General features: G+C 44.8%; 1 protein-coding gene across 1 annotated transcript in view; it reads left to right on the forward strand.

Annotated features, from left to right (window-relative positions):
- Positions 1-19,244, forward strand: part of LOC146005823 (uncharacterized) — a 35,138-nt gene that overhangs the window by 10,965 nt on the left and 4,929 nt on the right. The window contains exon 2 of the mRNA XM_083145250.1: positions 7,513-7,662. Coding sequence (XP_083001376.1) covers positions 7,513-7,662 — 150 coding nt within the window. The remainder of the gene's footprint in view (positions 1-7,512; positions 7,663-19,244) is intronic.

Below are 19,244 nucleotides of genomic sequence, written 5' to 3' on the forward strand. Positions count from 1 at the left end.
ACCCTCCCCGCTAGTGCCTATCCCCCCCTACCTCATCCTCTAAGCCTAACCCTCTTCCCTGCAGCCTAACCCTCCCCACTAATGCCTAACCCCCCAAACCTCATCCTCTAAGCCTAACCCTCTTCACTGCAGCCTAACCCTCCCCACTAGTGCCTAACCCCCGTACCTCATCCTCTAAGCCTAACCCTCTTCCCTGCAGCCTAACCCTCCCCGCTAGTGCCTAACCCCCGTACCTCATCCTCTAAGCCTAACCCTCTTCCATGCAGCCTAACCCTCCCCACTAATGCCTAACGCCCGTACCTCATCCTCTAAGCCTAACCCTCTTCCCTGCAGCCTAACCCTCCCCACTAATGCCTAACCCCCGTACCTCATCCTCTAAGCCTAACCCTCTTCCCTGCAGCCTAACCCTCCCCACTAATGCCTAACCCCCGTACCTCATCCTCTAAGCCTAACCCTCTTCCCTGCAGCCTAACCCTCCCCACTAATGCCTAACCCCCGTACCTCATCCTCTAAGCCTAACCCTCTTCCCTGCAGCCTAACCCTCCCCACTAATGCCTAACCCCCGTACCTCATCCTCTAAGCCTAACCCTCTTCCCTGCAGCCTAACCCTCCCCACTAATGCCTAACCCCCGTACCTCATCCTTTAAGCCTAACCCTCTTCCCTGCAGCCTAACCCTCCCCACTAATGCCTAACCCCCGTACCTCATCGTCTAATCCTAACCCTCTTCCCCCGCAGCCTAACCCTAACCCACCTCCTAAATTCCTAACCCTACATGCAGATTAACCTTAACTGCCCACACACATACACAAAGCCTAACCCTATTCCAACGCCGGCATCCTCATGGATGTTGGGAGTCCGGTGCTAACCAAATACACAGTGATGCTATATATTACTAGAGAGCTCCAACCCTATGATGACGAATGTAGTATTTTGCATTTTAATACATTTAATACACATTAACTTGTATAACCCGACAAACACAAATGAGCAGCAAATCATTACATTATACTTAGTACTACTAGATCAATATTGGAAATAAAGGTCAATTTCAGGGGGAAAAAAATTCTCGGGAATTTTCTTCAAAAGAATAATAGAAAGGAGATAACTACAGTATTTACCTGTATTTGGGCATCTCAAGTACGTGACAAAACATCTCCAGTTACAAAGCGGTTAAATATATTTAATTAATATTTATATTACGTGATTTATCTCTAGGACTCCGGCTTCTGCTTAATTACCCTTTACTTCCCCTAACCCATAAAAAAATATGTGTTATCTCAAGCACATCAACAGCTATGTACAAGTACTGCAGGGCGGCATTTCACATGACAACATCTGATGTCACGGGTTGGGTCATCACCTAGCAGCTGTTTTTACTAATATATTGTTATTGGTAATATAATTATTGTGTTATCCGGATGTTTGTTTCTAAATGCGGAAAGAGCAGCATCGCCTATTTTAAATGTGACCCTTTAATGATGGTAGCGGGAGTGAGTCACGATGGCGTCAATTGTGAGAACATAGAATTTTGGACTTCATTTGAGGCAAGGGGTTAAGCAGAACTGTGAGATTCTATGGAGAATGCTGAGAATCGTAGTAATCAGGGCTATTTTTCAGCAGGCTCCAGTAGGAACTGAGGCCCTTATTCTAGTTCACTCTTTCTGACAAAATATTTCTTAGATGGACAAAACCATTTGCACTGCAGGGGAGGCAGGTGTTACCTGTGCAGAGATAATTAGATTTGGGTGGGGTTTTACACCTGCCTCACCTGCAGTGCACATGGTTTTGTCCATCTAAGAAATATTTTGTCAGAAAGAGTGAGCTAGAATAAGGGCCTCAGTTCCTGCTGGAGCCTACTGAAAAATAGCCCTGGCAGTAATGTATCTTATTTGGCGAGGACACAATTTACATTTACAAGTTACTCCAGTGCGCCTGGTGGTTGGTGATCTGAGACCGTTATGTGATCTTGTTGCATTTACATGTACTTGCCTCCTCTGGCCGAATATCTTGGAGATTCTGACATTTGAGGAGTTTCCCAGCACTCCTGGTAGAGTAGACCATCCTCCCGGAACCCGTTAGCTTCCCAGGTGAATTAGTTGAGGTCTTGGCAAATAGGTGCATTCCACCCAAGGAGGGGGTGGAAGAGGACCTCTATGGCTGAAATTTATCACAGCACAGTCCTCATTTAAAGTATAAATACCAAACCTGGCTGCAGTCCTGGCAGAACAATATCATGGCTCCATTAGACCAAATTCTGATTGGCTATTTCCACACATCCATCAACCAATCAGTTTATCCAACTATTTGGTAGCAATTTTGCCTTTTCTCTGTCTTTTTCTACCCTCAGTGCCTATAGATATGATGGCACTGTTAGCTTCTTGCTTTTCGTTTTTTTTTTTTTGTATTATAAAGTGTAGTATTTGATATCATGAGTCTCATTTACATACATTGCTTATCATGACATGTAAAGCACCTAAAATGGCTGCCTCCCCTTGTACACATGTGGGTAGGTGGAACATTCCACGTATATGAAGATTCTGGGCCTTGATGTGCACTCAAGATGGCTAGCTCACGTTTTAACCCCCGTACTTAAACGTCAACTGGTATTGCCACAGGTGAGATGAACAATCTATGGAACTAATGAGCCTAGAATGGCTGCCATTTTTGTAATTTAATTTATCTGCTACAAATGAAAAGTGCTTTCAGTCCTATTGGATAAAAAAGCTACATAAATAGAGGCTTTTATTAAATATTATTGTATATTGTACACACATAAGCTGATGTGAAAATAAAAGTGCATAATGAGGGCATTGGAAACAAAGACAAACCGCATGCACTCTTCACTAAATCAACACATACTGTAAACAAGACTTTACCATGCATTTTTCCAGGAAAAAATAATAAATTGAAAATGAATTGATTAACTTGAGTAACAGCATAAGCTTAGCTCACTGTTCCCCCTGATCTAAATATCACAACAAGCCAGGGCTAGATCATCATAGTTTCAGTCATCCAGGGGGCTTCGTAGTTCACAAGAGGAACATAATAGGTGGAGCCTGGCAGCCATCTTGCTCTCTTGGATACCATTCCACAAGTAGAGGGGTGTTTCTGGAAGAGTGCATCCTGGGTAGGCTGAGTATGTAAAGTGAGGGAGTCTTCGCCTTCAGCAACTGGAGAAACTGACCACATCACAAGGACCACAATCGACCACAACACCAGACGAGAATGTGTGCCCTTAAACAGTGCTTGGGGTATATATGGCGAATAGTCAATGGGCCTAGTATTGGTGCTTGGATCTGTGTACAGCACTGTTGGGTTGAGTTGAATTAGCACCATTCTCCTAATCCCAGTGGTCAGAACAATGGTGCAGAAAAGGCAGAGCTGTCTAACTATCTTCATTTGAAGAGACCGTTTCATCCACCAGGATGGCTGTACCCCCTTGCACACCAAAACCTACTGTATACTGTGTAATAACAAAAAATTTAATTAATACAATCTGGTCTGGTAACATAAAAGCCTTCAGAACAGGCTGATTGCAAGCGTGGGAAGGCCTGACCTATTAGTTATATTCTACAAGCACGGTTCCTAACCTTTTTTATCGCTATAATGCTTTGGTGAAACCAAGAGGTTTTATTTCAAGCCATACCTTCCTGTGTTCTTCATAAAAATGTCCTTGCCCCTTACTCAAAGGTTTATATCATACAGTAAATAACCCTTTAGGTTTTCTATGACTTTCAGCTATGCGTCATTAACAAGGGTCAAATCAGGCAGGAAATTCCGTGGTTGACCCGCAGGGGCCCAACCAACCAACCCACCACAGCAGCACATCTCCTCTATACTCCACAGACCCGGCAAGCCTGGGGTTACACTTCCCTCAGCACAGGAATATGATTTCAAAAGCCTTTTGTTGTTATGTTGATGCTTTTCCTGCTAGTTCTATTACACATTAAATATGTATCCTAGAATATCTAACTTCCTTCATGGGGTCAGGGAACCTGTAGAAATCACATTCAATTTCCTCTTCAGCTCTCTGTGTTACTACCGCAAACAAACCATATCCTACCATATTGTATAAACAATTTTTTGATATTTTCACTCTATGATCAACACAATAGGTCATGTGTAAATAAAAGATCCAGCCATCCATGTCACCGCAGGTTTAATTTAATATACCTGGGTTTTCCACGGAAGCCTCTACATGTTTGTAGATGTTAGTAAAACTGCTTAGATCATATGACGTTAACTTTGAAGCCATAACAGATGACGTCTCTAGCCGGTCGGTGGAATGTGCGAGATACAAACAAACACCTCTTAAGGGTCACAAATCAAAGCCCACAGGACCAGCTATTCATTGATTACGTGGCTTACTTTCTCTCATGTGTCGTATGATCTACATGTCGAGTTGTCCAGTCTTGAAATATGGATACATTTAAACAATCCGAGGTCAGAAACGTGGAAAAAGGCTTGGAGATCAAATATTGATCAAGATGAACACACGGAAGTTGGCTTTTTTCCATACTGGTGATTATATAAATAGTATTCAGTTTATTATCTTCCTACAAACCATCCTCACATGCTAGGTATAATCTCCGAGCCTATAAAAAGTGAGAGGCCACCTTCGTTCATCCACTTTGTACCCTAGGAGCTGCTGTCCTCCACAGAGCCGTGAGTATAGTGCAGGTGACCACAGATGCTTACCAGCATCAACCTGCCGCTACTGTATGTAGACCTTTACTTCTAGCTAGGAATATTGTCAGCCATATTTGTTTAGCTTGTAGACATATAGGGGGAAATTTAGTAGGATGAGAGATTCAGAAAGAGAGAGATTTGGTAAGAAATCTCAATTTTTTTTAAAAGCGGCAATCATATAGACTGCAAAATCAATTTGATTTTGCAGTCTTAATGATTGCCGTTTTAAAATAAAAACCGTTATACGGTGGGTGGTTTGAAAAATGCTTGGTTTGATTTTGATTGCATTGATATTACTGGGGAATGTTTGATCGCTTCTTTTGTTTTTTTAAATCTTACTGTATCTATGAGCTGGACTTGGATGACTGTAGGTTCCCATTGGGATACAGAGAAGGTAAAGTAACCAGAGGTTCTCCAAGCCTAGGGAATCATGGATAGAGAAATGGAAATATAAGTTTTTTACATTTTGATAACAAACAAATCAACAAGGATATTGTCTACCCCAGTGATGGCTAACCTTGATACACCAGCTGTTGTTGAACTACACATCTCAGCATGCCCAGCATTAGTTTTGGCACAGCAAAATAGTAAAAATGTAGCAGGGCATGCTGGGATGTGTAGTTCATCAACAGCTGATCTGTCAAGGTTAGCCATCACTGGTCTACGCCCTTATGACAGTTTGTTTGTCCCCTCTGGCATATTTTACTAACTATAGAGTTTTACATATATCTTGCTTTCCATCTATGTTTCTACGCGTTTCAAATAACATGAAATCTCATGTCAACCTTTTGACTGTTGTCGACCAAATGCGTTAGACGTTGGACCTGAAAGAGTTAATATTATAGGAATGATCTTATGAACCTAATTACAGTGTGTTCTGGTAACTGAATTTACCGGTGGGCTTTTCATATCCCAGCTCAATGCACACCCCCTGATCATATTATGGTGGACATCTATTAACCCTTCTAAAAAGTGGAGAAGTAGACAAGTCAAGAGGCTGTCCAAATCAACCAATCAGCTTCTAGCTAGCATTTATCAAGTACATTCTATAAAATGATAAGTAGAAGCAGACTGGTTGCTAAGGGCAACATCTCCACTCTGTATAAGGTTTGATACATCTCCTCTAAGTGCACATAACATTCAGAATTATTGATTTATGAGCAATTATTTGTGTAGCAGACACATATTACACAGCACCTTTCTGAGAATATTTTGTCCGTCTCTATCGGTACCTACTCCAGGTCACTATGGCCCTTATTCTGGTTGGTGCGGTAATATCCGCGTGCGTTCGTACCGCCGATGTTTTGTGTCTGCGCATGTGCAGAGGCGTCTCTGCGCATGTGCGAGCGGGGCGTACGGCCAAATCCCGCATGAAATGTGAACACTCCGACCAGGGGGTGGAGAGGGGCGTGAAGGGCTATTTGGGCTCATTACCATATGCATACGCCCCGCGTTTCATGGGCGTTCCCATGCAAACGCTGGTCGTACGCATGGTAATGCGGCCGTGACGCACGTGTAGGGGGCGGACATATGACATCGCCGGATGTCAGCTGCCCGCCCAGATCCCTGCTTTTGCACGGAAAAATGTCCGTGTGGTCTGAGGTTGCGGGAGCTGGTGGACCATTCAGTCCTGCATTCGATGTTCTGCGACCATCGAACGATGGGGGAGGTTCACTGACATGGAGGAGGCGTATTCCATGAAAAATACACGTGCGGTCCGCGTACAGACGGAGTTGGCGATCTGTACGGAAGGCGGGGTTTCGCACGCACGGTCCTGGCCGCATATTCAGATCCGGCCGCACCGATCAGAATAAGGGCCTATGTTCTAAGCTTTGGAGAGAGATAAAGGAGATGCAGATATGCCTAACTGCTATGTTTCAGGTTGTGTTTGAAACCTGGCAGGAGGTCATTGGCTGGTACTTTTATCATATAGCCATACACTATATCTCTCTCCAAAGCTTAGTAAATAGACCCGCATAGTCTCTACCAAATGGACAAACATACACGCTAAGTTATTTTCTGTCCAAAACCGATTAACTTACTTTCATGTATTTGAATTGATGGAGTTAACACAACCATAACAAGCAAGTGACACAAATAGGGCCCCACTTAAAATGGAACCCATGACCCCAGTGTTGTGCAGCAAAACAGCTAACCATTTCTCTACCATGCTGTTCAAAATAAACCCTAAACTTAAAATAAGTAAGGGGAGTTGCTTCAAGCATCAATGGCGAAGAAGATGCCCAAAGCAACCAATCAACATCTGTCATTTCCAAGACTGTGCTAGATAAGTGACAGTTAGAATCAGTTAAAGCTCCACATTCTCATCCTCTAAAGTTTGATACATCTCCCCCACAGAGGTGGAGAATGCTACACTTGCCTACTTCCTGGCTCTATACTGGAGACAGCAACCAGTATGACTCAGCAGGGAGGGGTGGTGCTGGGTGTGTGATGCATCAGAGTGGGCAAGGTTGGATCCTAAGGGGTGGTACAGGGCGTGGTGGCACGGAAACATCATAGTAGCCACACACCCCCCTATATAATGCCAAAATTACTAGATTTATAATGTTGTGGTCATGGCTAAGATGACGCTATTCATCAAGAATCATATCATCAGCAACCAAGAGACAGAGTTTTCGCAAAGTGGATGGCTGGGTTCTGATGGTGCACAAGTCGGGAGACTTGACTAGCCTTCCCCCGGGGCTGGGAGTGTCACCTGATTTTAGTGAGCCTCCCAGCCAACCTGTAGTTAAGTATGAGGATACTATGCAAAGTAAATGCAGTAGTTATTTCCATAAACGATTGCTTTTCTTTTTTTAAAGGAGAATTACTGGGACATTAGAAGAGCAGGACTTTTAAAAATGAACATTGCCGTAGCTTGTTTAGTGTTCTTCCTGGCGGCTACACAAGCACTGGCGGAGGAGATGGAATGGAGAGAAGGGAGTCACTGGCCGTCTAATGAGCAATATCAGGTGAGACTGCAGTTTTGTAGTATGCATAGCCATAACCCAAAGTTGTGTGTGACAGGGCAATCTTAATGTTTGGACTTTATGGGAAGCTGCCACGGGGCCCCCCGATTCTAGGGACCTTTGAGCAGGGGCAGTTTGGGTTGTGAGCCTCTGCCTCCTGATCTTCTTGGGAGGCAGTAGAGAATTTCAGAGCGCCGGGCTGTATTCTCATCCACCAATCAGAGTGCACCGTTCTCTTCCTGCTTCCCAACCTGACAGTGAATGGCTGTCGGAATGCTGATTTGTGGGTTCAAATTTCAAAACTTTATCATTTCCTGGTTGAAGGTTATGCGTATATCAAGGATTGTGAAACTGGTACTCAAAGATTTGCATCAACTATGCATGTTTTCCAGATGACCTATTGACATGTGGAATCTATTGGTTAGGAATGAAAGCAGCACTTGATTTAAAATGACAATAATGACTACACCTGTGCTCTAGCCAGGTGGTCTGGACACCGTAAACTGTTTGGGGTCCACAAAGTCTAGGTGTATACCTAATGTATACTTTATAATGGTGAATAAAAAAATATGGCTTTGTTCATCAGTACGTTTAGACTCCCTCTAATAAATGAAACATTTAGTGTTAAGGCACTGGTATTCTGGTATGGTAGTGTCTAGATCCCCTTCAGTTTTGTCAATTTTCCCATCCTGCACTGGGAATATAAATCTGTGGCGAGCGAAACGAGCCCCAAAGCATGCGAAAAACCTAAACCTACGTGAATTAAACATAAAATACAAAAAGTTGTGAGGGCATCTAACAGCTTCTTACTTTATGTCAACCTCTTCTCTGTGTTTTTCCCTGTCACACTCGACTTCCCCCTGCCTCTTCCTGCCTCCCTATGCCTCTCTCTGTCACCCATTGCCATGTTGCATATGGTGCATATGGTGAACTTGAGTTGGGATGGAGGAGGGGGGCCCAAATTATATTTTTGCACCTGGGCCCACAACCCACAAGCTCTGCCAATGCCATCCCTGTTTTATAGGATCCAAAGATATGAAGAGAAATTAGTTCTACAAATATAGTGGAATTTTGTGCCAAGCAAGAAAACATATTTATTATCCAACTTCATTCTCAGACTTTCAATGTGTTATATATTTATTTATAACCCCATCATGTTTTAATGAATTCAGCTGATAAAGTAACTGGATTGCCCAGTCCTCCTTGGACCGATGAAAATCTAAAGTAACTCTATATTTTAATTTGCTGAATGTGCCCAGCACATTGTTCCTGACCCTGGCTCCTGGAAAGTGCGTCAGCATCTATGTATAGTGTCTGGAATGAAAATAGTTTTCAGTGTTGGCCACAATTAGCCCTGACACAGTCAGCCTACGGTACCCTTATCACCACACTGCCTATAGGCATTGCCCTGTTCACCCCTTGAAACAAATTTCTGCTCTCCTGACCCTGAAACCTAATCACATATTTAATTGGTTAAACACAATATATTTTTGAATGTCAATAATGAACCCAGTAAGCTGTAGTACATTTTGTATCTCTCAGCAAAATCTATTTTTGACATTGCCAGGTCCTGAGAATAAATGCAATTTCCAAACATATCTGAGAAAAACCAATTGCAGTCTGCTGTCTGTATATGCATTTTTGCACCGGGACTAAATATCAGACCTAGCATTTAAAAAATGCAGGCACAATTTGGCAGTAGAGGTGCCGGACGATTCACGGACAGTCGGGATTCCGATGGTCATTTCTCTGACATCATAATCCGAACTTTCAGGAGCCCAACAGTCGGAATCCCGATTTACACATTCTATTTTCCCTTGTGGGGGTTCACAACCCCCATGGAGGGAGAATAGAATAGATGGCGAGTGCAGTGTGGTAAGCACAGCATTCCCACAAGGGGCGTTTTCCCCCCCTGTGGGAGGGAAATCCCATACCCAGCAGTAGACCCTGGCTCCTGGTACTCTCCTCTGGGCTCCATGGCAGGATCCCAACCTCCTTCAGTGTACATTTCATGATGATGTCATTATGATGTCACATCTCTCCTCAAATCCATCTGAGCTAGTAGAACGCTGGGAGAAGGATCTGCTCCTCGTGAAACCATTCATGCAAAGTTTCATTGACCCAGTTGGTGGTGATCACTTCCATGACCATCCCCATCTATTGTTGACATTATAGAATCAAGAGAACCAATGATGTTGTTGGTTTTTTAGTGACATACACAATATTTTGCGTTATGTCCAAACCAGTTCACTCAAAAGAAAACATTATCTAGCATATTGTATATGAGTTGCAGTATGCTCTGTCCCAAGCTGCCTTCCTACAATCATCAACCATTCTCCTTTTGCCTGTTCAGGTAGCCGCATAATACTCTATGAGGACACAGAAAAGGAGGCAAAGGCTTTTATGCTGATGGTCTTTTATTGTGGACTACTGCTGATGCAGTGGCGGAACTTGTGAGTGGTGGGCCCAAGTGCAACAGTATCATTTGAGCTCCACTCCAGTGGGTGGCAGGGGTACAAGCTGCTGGTCTGGGCAGCAGTGGGCCCCTTAGTACTCAGGGGCCCCGGTGCTATGCACCTACTGCACCAATGGTAGTTCCGCCTCTGTGCTGATGGCATTTAAATCACTGTCATCTGCTTATGCTTGGTGCTGCTGGTTCTCTAGTATTGGTTCTCTACAGATGGTCTGTTTCTTAAGGTCATCTGCTGATCATCTTCGGCTGATAGTCTGCTACTGGTAGTTTTCTCGTAATGGTCATCTACTGATAGTCCTCTGCTGATGGTCTTCTGATGATCATCTGTGGTGGCATTCTGCTGATGGTTTTCTTCTGATAAACTATCTGATTTCAATACTGAAACCTAATCACCCTGTTTTATCACTGGGAAAACCAAGGCAAGAGCTGTTACAATGGCCACCAAGTGGTGCTGAATTTCGCTATTGTTCGTGTCAACAGTCCATCAAGCCTCCTGCATGCTAAAACTTCCCCTTTAACAGCTACTTTTCCCCAGCGGATTAGTTTCACCATATACTGGGGTGCCGCCAGGGTGTAAGGCTGCTACAGGAGACTGGGCAAGGCAAGTATGAAATTGGAGTCAGGCTGGAACACAAAGGATGGACCAGACAGATAAGACAAACAAGGAATACAGTACTGTGTGAGACTGGCACCGGACCATGATGGTGGATGATGCACACTAGCGCCACTGTACTGCAGATGTTAGCAAAAGTACAGTATTAAGGACCACAATGGCAGAGGTGTAGTGTAATGGTCACTGATAGTGTCTAAGTGCAGTATAGAGGAACTACACTGTTTGCTGGCAACTGGACCGGACTGTGGAGCTGCACAATTGCAGGTCACAGACATACAGAGCCAGACTGTGGGAATAGCTGTGACAAGCAACTAATACCAGCAGCACAATGACAGGCAAACAACTGGCTACAGAATCCACGAGAGTGGGATAGATGCTAGAGAGACACAGATGGGACAAACAGATACCGAGCCCATACTGAGTAGCAGTTCCGGTTTACAGACAGAACAGGGGTATAAACCCAGGATACAAACAGAAGCTCCAATGAAGCAAGTATCAGCTGGGAAAAACAGGACCAAACACAGCACTGGTACAGCAAGCAAACTCTGGGGAACAGGATCAAGGTAGGACAACACAGGGCTGAACAGGATCAGAATCATGGTATACAGGCATGGACTGTCAAGATTCAGGATCAGGGTATACGGCAAGGACTAAGTCAGGATACAGGATAACACAGGCTTGGTCAATATGCACCCAGACAGGATGAAGTTTTGTCAGGATATAACCAGCATTGGGTCTAGGGCAAACTTGGTAATAAAGGAAGCAATATCCAGTCAGGAGAGTCAAGAATGGACAAGCTTCCTGATACACAAACTCACGACAACTGGGTAGCCAGAGACAAAGTAATGGCTTATTTATGTGACAGGTGAGACTGCACACATACATGAATCAAGCTGTAGTTACAGACACCCGCCAGAGGCGGCTCGTAACAAGAGCATAGCAAGCTGGTTAATATAACTCTCTCTCTCTAGAGCACAAATACGGTTAGTGGGTGAATTTTTTAAAGCATTTTTTCGGGAACATAACCTTAGAAGAACTAGTCACAGCTCCACTTTAAGACACTCGAGAACATTCCTCTTTTTATTTAACTCTTACAAGTCTCCACCACTAGATTTGTGCATTTATGAGATGAGCAGCAGGAATTAGAGGCTGGGTGCACAAAGCCGCAGTCATAATGAGGTCTTGATTACCATGAAGAATGGTTTCAAGAAGATGCAACTGACAGAAATTATCAGGGGAGCGGAATGAGTAGGAGACAGAGGATGAGAAATCCATTAAGCCTAAATTATACAAATGTTTATTTCATTTTGCGGTGTGTTTTGCTCGGGGTACTGGAAGCTTGTTGTGTGAGATCACAGCAGTGGATAGAGGCTTGGAGAAACAGTTATCAGGGGGAAACTTTCACAGAAATTAGCAGAAATCGGGCAAACTGTAAGAGAAAACACTATAGATATTATAATATACTTGTAGTCAGTGCCCTTTATAAAAGTGTATTTGTGCATAATAATCCATCTGTTCTACTTAGACTAGTGTATAAAAAGTGCACTTTGTCAATGAACGAAATTGCAACACTAGACTGGGCAATGATACCCACAAAATGCCAATACATTTTTCTTTTATTTGTTATTTTATGTGAAAACTTTTCATTCTGTCTGATTCAGACCTGCTCGCATGACTGCTTATTTGCAGAGCTGTGCGTTCAGGTTTTCACCGGCCAACCAGTGTGGATCTTATATAAGGTGCAGGGATGCAAGTGGCTGGAAGCATGCTCCGCTGGTGCACCACTGTGTATACTGTGACTGCTGGCTATAACCCACTGTGGATACTGCACTGTACCTGCTGTCCATAGACCAACTGTGCACATTGCACTGTGCATCCTGTCCATACCCCCATCGTGTATACGATACTGTGACTTCTGGTCGTACCCCACTGTGTATACGTTACTGTGACCGCTGGTCGTACCATACCATGTGTACGTTACTGTGACTGCCGGCCCCACCCCACTGTATATACACAGTACTATGACTGCTGCCCGTACCCCCACCATGTATACATTACTGTGACTGCTGGCCCCACCCCACTGTGTATACGTTACTGTGACCGCTGGTCGTACCATACCATGTGTACGTTACTGTGACTGCCGGCCCCACCCCACTGTATACACAGTACTATGACTGCTGCCCGTACCCCCACCATGTATACATTACCGTGACTTCTGGCCCTATCCAACTGCACATACGGGACTGTGACTACTGTCTGTATCCCAACTATGTATACGTCACTGTGGGAGGGATGTTCTAAGGGAAAAATGTGGTGAAACCCTTGTTTTTGGGGGTTTTACCGCATTTTCTAATGTACTAAGATCCGTCTGCCCCAACTTTGCAAGGCAGGGTCTCGCCACCTTTGGGGGGGGCGATACCCTATAGAAGCCTATGGGCTTCGATCGCCACCCGTTTCACGCCGCAGATGCAGACCCCCCTCCCTGTCCTCCGTGCGGCTCCACCTCCCCCAGCAGCATGTCACGGCCGGGGATGGGTAGGTGTGGAATAATTTCTACTCAAATCCAGACAACAACTGTAAAGCCATATGTACCTTTTGTAAAGCCATAGCAAGTGGAGGTAGGGACCTTCACCATCTATGACCCTTATGTCACTTGCAGCGCAATCATCAAAAGTTTTTAAAAAATTCAGAAACCTTGGCTAAACTTTGGATAAACTACTGTAGTCCATTCTGTTCTCTCTGTTAGAGCCAAGAGCCTGCAATCTACAGCACCAACACCTTTTTGTACACGCATCTTTTTTTTACAAGCATTGTTTTTCATTCTACGCATCTGTAAGCCCTGTGATAAGCGCAAAATAGATTTCATCTTTGTACTGTTTGGTGCTCTTTTTTCACAAGCATCTTTTTTCACAAGCACCTTTTTTCACAAGCATCTTTTTTCAGAAGTATCTGTAAACCCTTTGATACACACAAATATATATATGCAATCTTTGTACTGGTTGGTGCGCTTTTTTCTTTTAACCCAACGACAGTTCCATCTTGCACCTCCTTTCCTTGCATTATGAGCGGTTTGGAGCATTGCTTTATAGTTTATGAAACACCACCCTGTCTGGATGAAAACATTATTGTTGTGAGATGGTCAAAGTTGACTAGAAACGAGTGGAAATGTATGTTATTGATGTTAATAATACCATAGGAACGAAACAGACTAAAATTCTTTGAAAGTAGCTGTTTATGCTCTTCTTCCATTTTTTTAGAGTCTTTTACACCTATTTCTCCAACAACTCCATATCAGGGGGGGTTACTCTGGTCTCCCTCCGGGAAATATCTTGAAGCAGCCCTAATATGGGGGGGGGGGTGATGTTGCGCGCCGCAGGTGCGGCCAAATTTTTTTGGGGACGTGACCTATCAATATGGGGGTTTGGCCTATTTCAACGAGCTGCTGGCTATGTCCCCAGCCCCTCAGGCTGCAGAATAGGCGTATGCGTACAGCGTTTATTCTGCAGCCTGTGGGGCTGAGGAGATAGAGACGGGGGGGGGGGGGGTGACAGGGGGTCTCGCAACACAGTAGAGTGGCAGGGTGGAAGAGGATGCATGGAGGGAGGGGGGGATGGAGGGTGGCGTAGAATGCTGGGAGGGGAGATGCAGAGTGGCTGAGAACGAAGGGAGTGAGGACTTACGCAGGGTGGCACAGGACGCAGAGTGTGAGGGGAGCATGGTGGCACAGGATGCAGGGTAGGAGGGGGAATGCAGAGTGGCAGGGGATGCAGGGAGGGGAGTCACAAAGTGGTGGTGGATTCAAGGAGGGGAGACAGTGATGCCCATTATACATATGCCACACACCGTGATGCCCATTATACATATGCCACACACCGTGATGCCCATTATACATATGCCACACACCGTGATTCCCATTATACATATGCCACACACCGTGATGCCCATTATACATATGCCACACACCGTGCTGCCCATTATACATATGCCACACACCGTGATGCCCATTATACATATACCGCACACCATGATGCCATTATACATATGCCGCAGACCATGATGCCATTATACATATACCGCACACCGTGATGCCATTATACAAATGCCACACACCATGATGCCCCATTATACATATGCCGCACACCGTGATGCCCATTATACATATACCACACACCGTGATGCCCATTATACATATGCCTCACACCGTGATGCAAATTATACATATACCGCATACCGTGATGCCATTATACATATGCCACACACCGTGATGCTCATCATACATATGCCTCACACCGTGATGCCCATTATACATATGCCTCACACCGTGATGCTCATTATACATATGCCTCACACCGTGATGACATTATACATATGCCACACACCGTGATGCTCATTATACATATGCCACACACCGTGATGCCCATTATACATATGCCTCACACCTGTGACCAGGCTGGGCTGCGGCCACGGTACTTGTTTCCTAGCACGGCCACACCAATTTGTATCGGGGTGATCGTGTCGACCCGATTTTTACATTGAATAAAATGTGAATAGGACCCCAGGGACCCTTTTTTACATTGGATTCAATGTAAAGTAGTCCCCAGACCCCCAATTTTACCCCCTCAACGGCACCCTACGATTGACGCCACTAGTGGCAGCGGTACGCGTCCTCCGACCTTTTCATACCCCTACTATCCACGTCGGCGTGGAGAATATAAAGTGTGGCGAGCCCGAAGCGTGGCGAGCGCAGCGAGCCCTGCAAGGGGACGCGTCTGCGCTCGCCACGCTTCGGGCTCGGTGGCTCGCTGCACTCGCCACACTTTATATTCTCAACTCCACGCCGACGTAGATAGTAGGGGTATGAAAAGGTCGGAGGACGCACACCGCCACCCCTCGCGGGCTCGCTGCGCTCGCCACGCTTCGGGTTGGCGTCAATCGTGGGGTGACGCTCACAATGGGGTTGGTTAACTTTTTAACCATGACGGGGCCATATACAATGTGAAATGGGTCATATTGGCCCATTTCACATTGTTTGCTATGTAAAATGGACTTTATTGAGTCCATCTCATCTTGTGCCATTATAATGGCACAAGACCGACGCGATGCTCCCGATTTCAATGTTAAAAATATTTTAACATTGAAGCCTATGGCAATCTGTTTCCCGGTGGGCCAATCCGCCCCTGTATGTTACACAGTAACATCCATTCACAGGCCAGGGGGAACCTCCCACATCTTTCAATGGTCGCCGACCATGTTCAGGGAGAAGTGGGTGGGCACCTGAAATCCGATTATGTCCGCTGGCCGCCCCCCACCTGTCCGTCATGTTGGCATTAGCATGAGAATGCCCAGCGTTCTCATGGGAACTCCCATGAAAAGCTGGGCGTTCCCATATACTAATGGGACTGCCCGGTGCCCCACCGCCCACTGTGTTGGGTGCGAGTACCCAGCTAACAGAATGTTTGCCGTGGGTGCATGCACCCTGCGTATGCACATGCATAGAAATGCGCATGTGCGCTAAAAATACATTGGTCTCTGTGCAAATGCAGGCAACACAGCGTATGGACCAGAATAATGCCAAGTGTCTGTATATATGGCACTCGTTACAAAACTTAACATGCCCATTTCACTGGGAAGGGGATATGGTCACCAGGTCGACCCCATTTAGGTCAACATGCATTAGGTCAACCACTGAAGGTTAATATGGCTGAAAGGTTGACACAAGCATTAGGTTGACAACGCGAAAGTCAACAGTCAAAAGGTCGAATGGGTTTTTACCATGTTATTTTTAGCCTACATGTGCCGACAGGAGGTTTCTCATGCCCTATCATCCACTATGGCATGGTGGGAGAATAAAATAGTGTGCCAAGCGCAGTGAGGCACCGTGCCATATTCAATGCTGTAGATGTAGTGAGCCATGCAAGGGGAAGCGGTACAATTTGACGGTGTCCATTTCAACTGTGTTGACATTCGGGACAAAAAAAAACTTGAAAAACTCATGTTGAATGTTGACCTTCCCCATTGTCGACCTAATGCTTGTTTCAACCTTGCATTCCTGACGATCTTAGCCGTGTCGACCTATTTCAGGTGTAGTCCTAAGCCCTGTAAACCTTCAATGGTCAACCCAGTGCATGTCACTGTAAATTTGGTTAACCCAATGACCCTTACCCCTAAGAAGTAGGCCGGATTAAGAATCGTGTCCCACTGTATCGGATGTCCATATGGACAGGAGAGTTGGTACAGAAAGGAACATTATTTTCCATAAGCAGCAATGTTTCTTTGGGGGACAAAATTCCATCCATGTATGATGTTTTTTTTTATCATGCTCTTGACTTTTACAGCTATTGTGGAACTACAAGTCCCAGCATGCAATGGCAACTGGTGTCCTATGAGTCTCTGTAGCTCTACAGCTGTTGTTGATCCACATATCTGGAAATGTTGGGGGTGTGGTCTAGCAGAAAGGGTGAGTGGATTATGATCTTGATGCTCCCGTGAGGCCACGCCCACAGTTTAGCCGCTGTGGGGGCATTAATAGATGCTGTGCGAACAGTGTCTATTCACTGGTGACAGGGAGGACTCCCAACTGTCCCCCTGCCGCAGGACACTGCCGGCCCCAGACGGGAAGCGGGAACGTCCGGAGGAAAAAAAAGTCAGTTCCCGTTCCAGCAGAAAGCGGGACAGCCTGTAGATGTCATGGACTGCCTACAGTAGCGCTAAGGCTAGGTCTGGTTAAACCATGATCACTGGATCACTGTGACAGTCACATCATACAATAGATGCAGAACACTTTGCTTCATACATGAACAGCGGTGTCATTCAAAATAAAGGATTTTCTCATCCCGCTCTGTACATTAAAGTGTCATTTTAATACGAGGGGATGTGTGGAACTTGCACCAGAAAACCTAACTGCAGCTGACACAGTAAATGTGATTAAGTTAAAGTCAATTTCACAATGGCAGCGATAAATAAATAGCTCTGCGGTGACGGAATGCTCAGCTCTATGCTGACAAGAGGAGAATGAGCCATTACCGCACATAATTGTTATCAATGTGACTCAGAGAAGTACCGCGCTCACCTAACAACGGGGAATAGATTTCCTTTTACTGCGGTGACAAAGCTTTGATCACAGGATAAAGCCTTAAGTTTAAACAAAAAGATACAGGTTAGAAACAAATACTTTTTTAACTTTTAAGGGGACTATTCAATATGTGCAGATATTTCCGACAGGGGAAATATCTGCACTCACCTATTCAATGCTGCCATTAACGACAGCATTGAATAATGTCAGATCCGACTTTTTTTAAAGTCGGATCTGTTTAGTGGGAAACGGCCGCAGATTGTCGAATTCACGGACGTTTTTCGACAATCAGCGGCCTTTTTCATAAATTTTCATAATTTTTTTTTCATAAATTTTCATCAACTTTCCGACACTCGACAGTCTGAATATTGAATTCCGACTGTCGAGTCACTGTCGGACCAGAAGAAAATGGCCTGGGATTCCGACTCCGAGTCAGGACGTTCCGACATTTATGAATCCCAACATAAATATCCCCTTAAAAGTATCTGAAGTCAAGGGAATACATTTACTAAAGCTTCTAAAAATTTCAAAAAGAGGCGATGTTGCTCACCAACTAATAAAATTCGGGCTATCATTTTCTGGGATGCAATAGAGAAATGAAAGACAAAGCACTTTCTAGATGCTTACTATATTGACCCCGAGGTTAAAACTCATTGGTTAGGAACTCAAACCAACACGATAGATGTGATGACAGCATTGCATGTATTCCCTTGTACCCCATACAGTTGTGAGGGGTAACTATTGGTGTTGGTTCTGGCACTGAATTGAATCTACCCTATTGTTAACAAATGTTTTTCTTTAATCCACTTAAATCATACGTGCCAACTTTCCCAGATGGTCCAGGAGAGTCATGAATTGGGTTGGCTTTCCAAGCCTCCCGACAGAAGTTGGCCGGGCTTCGGGTTCCCCCCTCTTGTTGACTACGATGGGTGGCTGGGAGGTTAGATAATGCAATTTAATTCAAACTGTGTCCACCAGCCCCACCCCCAGCTAAAAACTTCTGCCATTTGTGGCTTTGAACACTGGGGGTTGGATGCTTTTTAGGTCTTCCTCCACTCAAAGGTTGCTGATTGCAATTCTAAAAAGAGTGTTATGACGAGATTGGGGCCCCTCTGGGACTCTCATGGAGGGGCCACTAAAAAATATTTGTAAGTATGACTTCATTTTTTACCTCCTAAAAATATATAATTCTTAAAATGGGGACAACTCCTCCATCTATACATAATTTTCCCCAGCTCCAATTAATTTACCATTTCCTTTGTTTGCACAAGTAATGACAATCTCCTGATAAAATAGGGGCTGAGGGGGAAATTGTATTTGAGTCACAAGCAGAAGAATTCTAAGGCACCGTGCTCAAAGCCACATTACTAATTGACATGGCAATGTATAAACAGTGGTGTAGCTAGGTGCCACAGTGCCCAGAGCAA

Source organism: Crinia signifera, chromosome 5, assembly GCF_055691185.1.
Source record: "Crinia signifera chromosome 5, ASM5569118v1, whole genome shotgun sequence".
Lineage (NCBI taxonomy): Eukaryota > Metazoa > Chordata > Amphibia > Anura > Myobatrachidae > Crinia > Crinia signifera.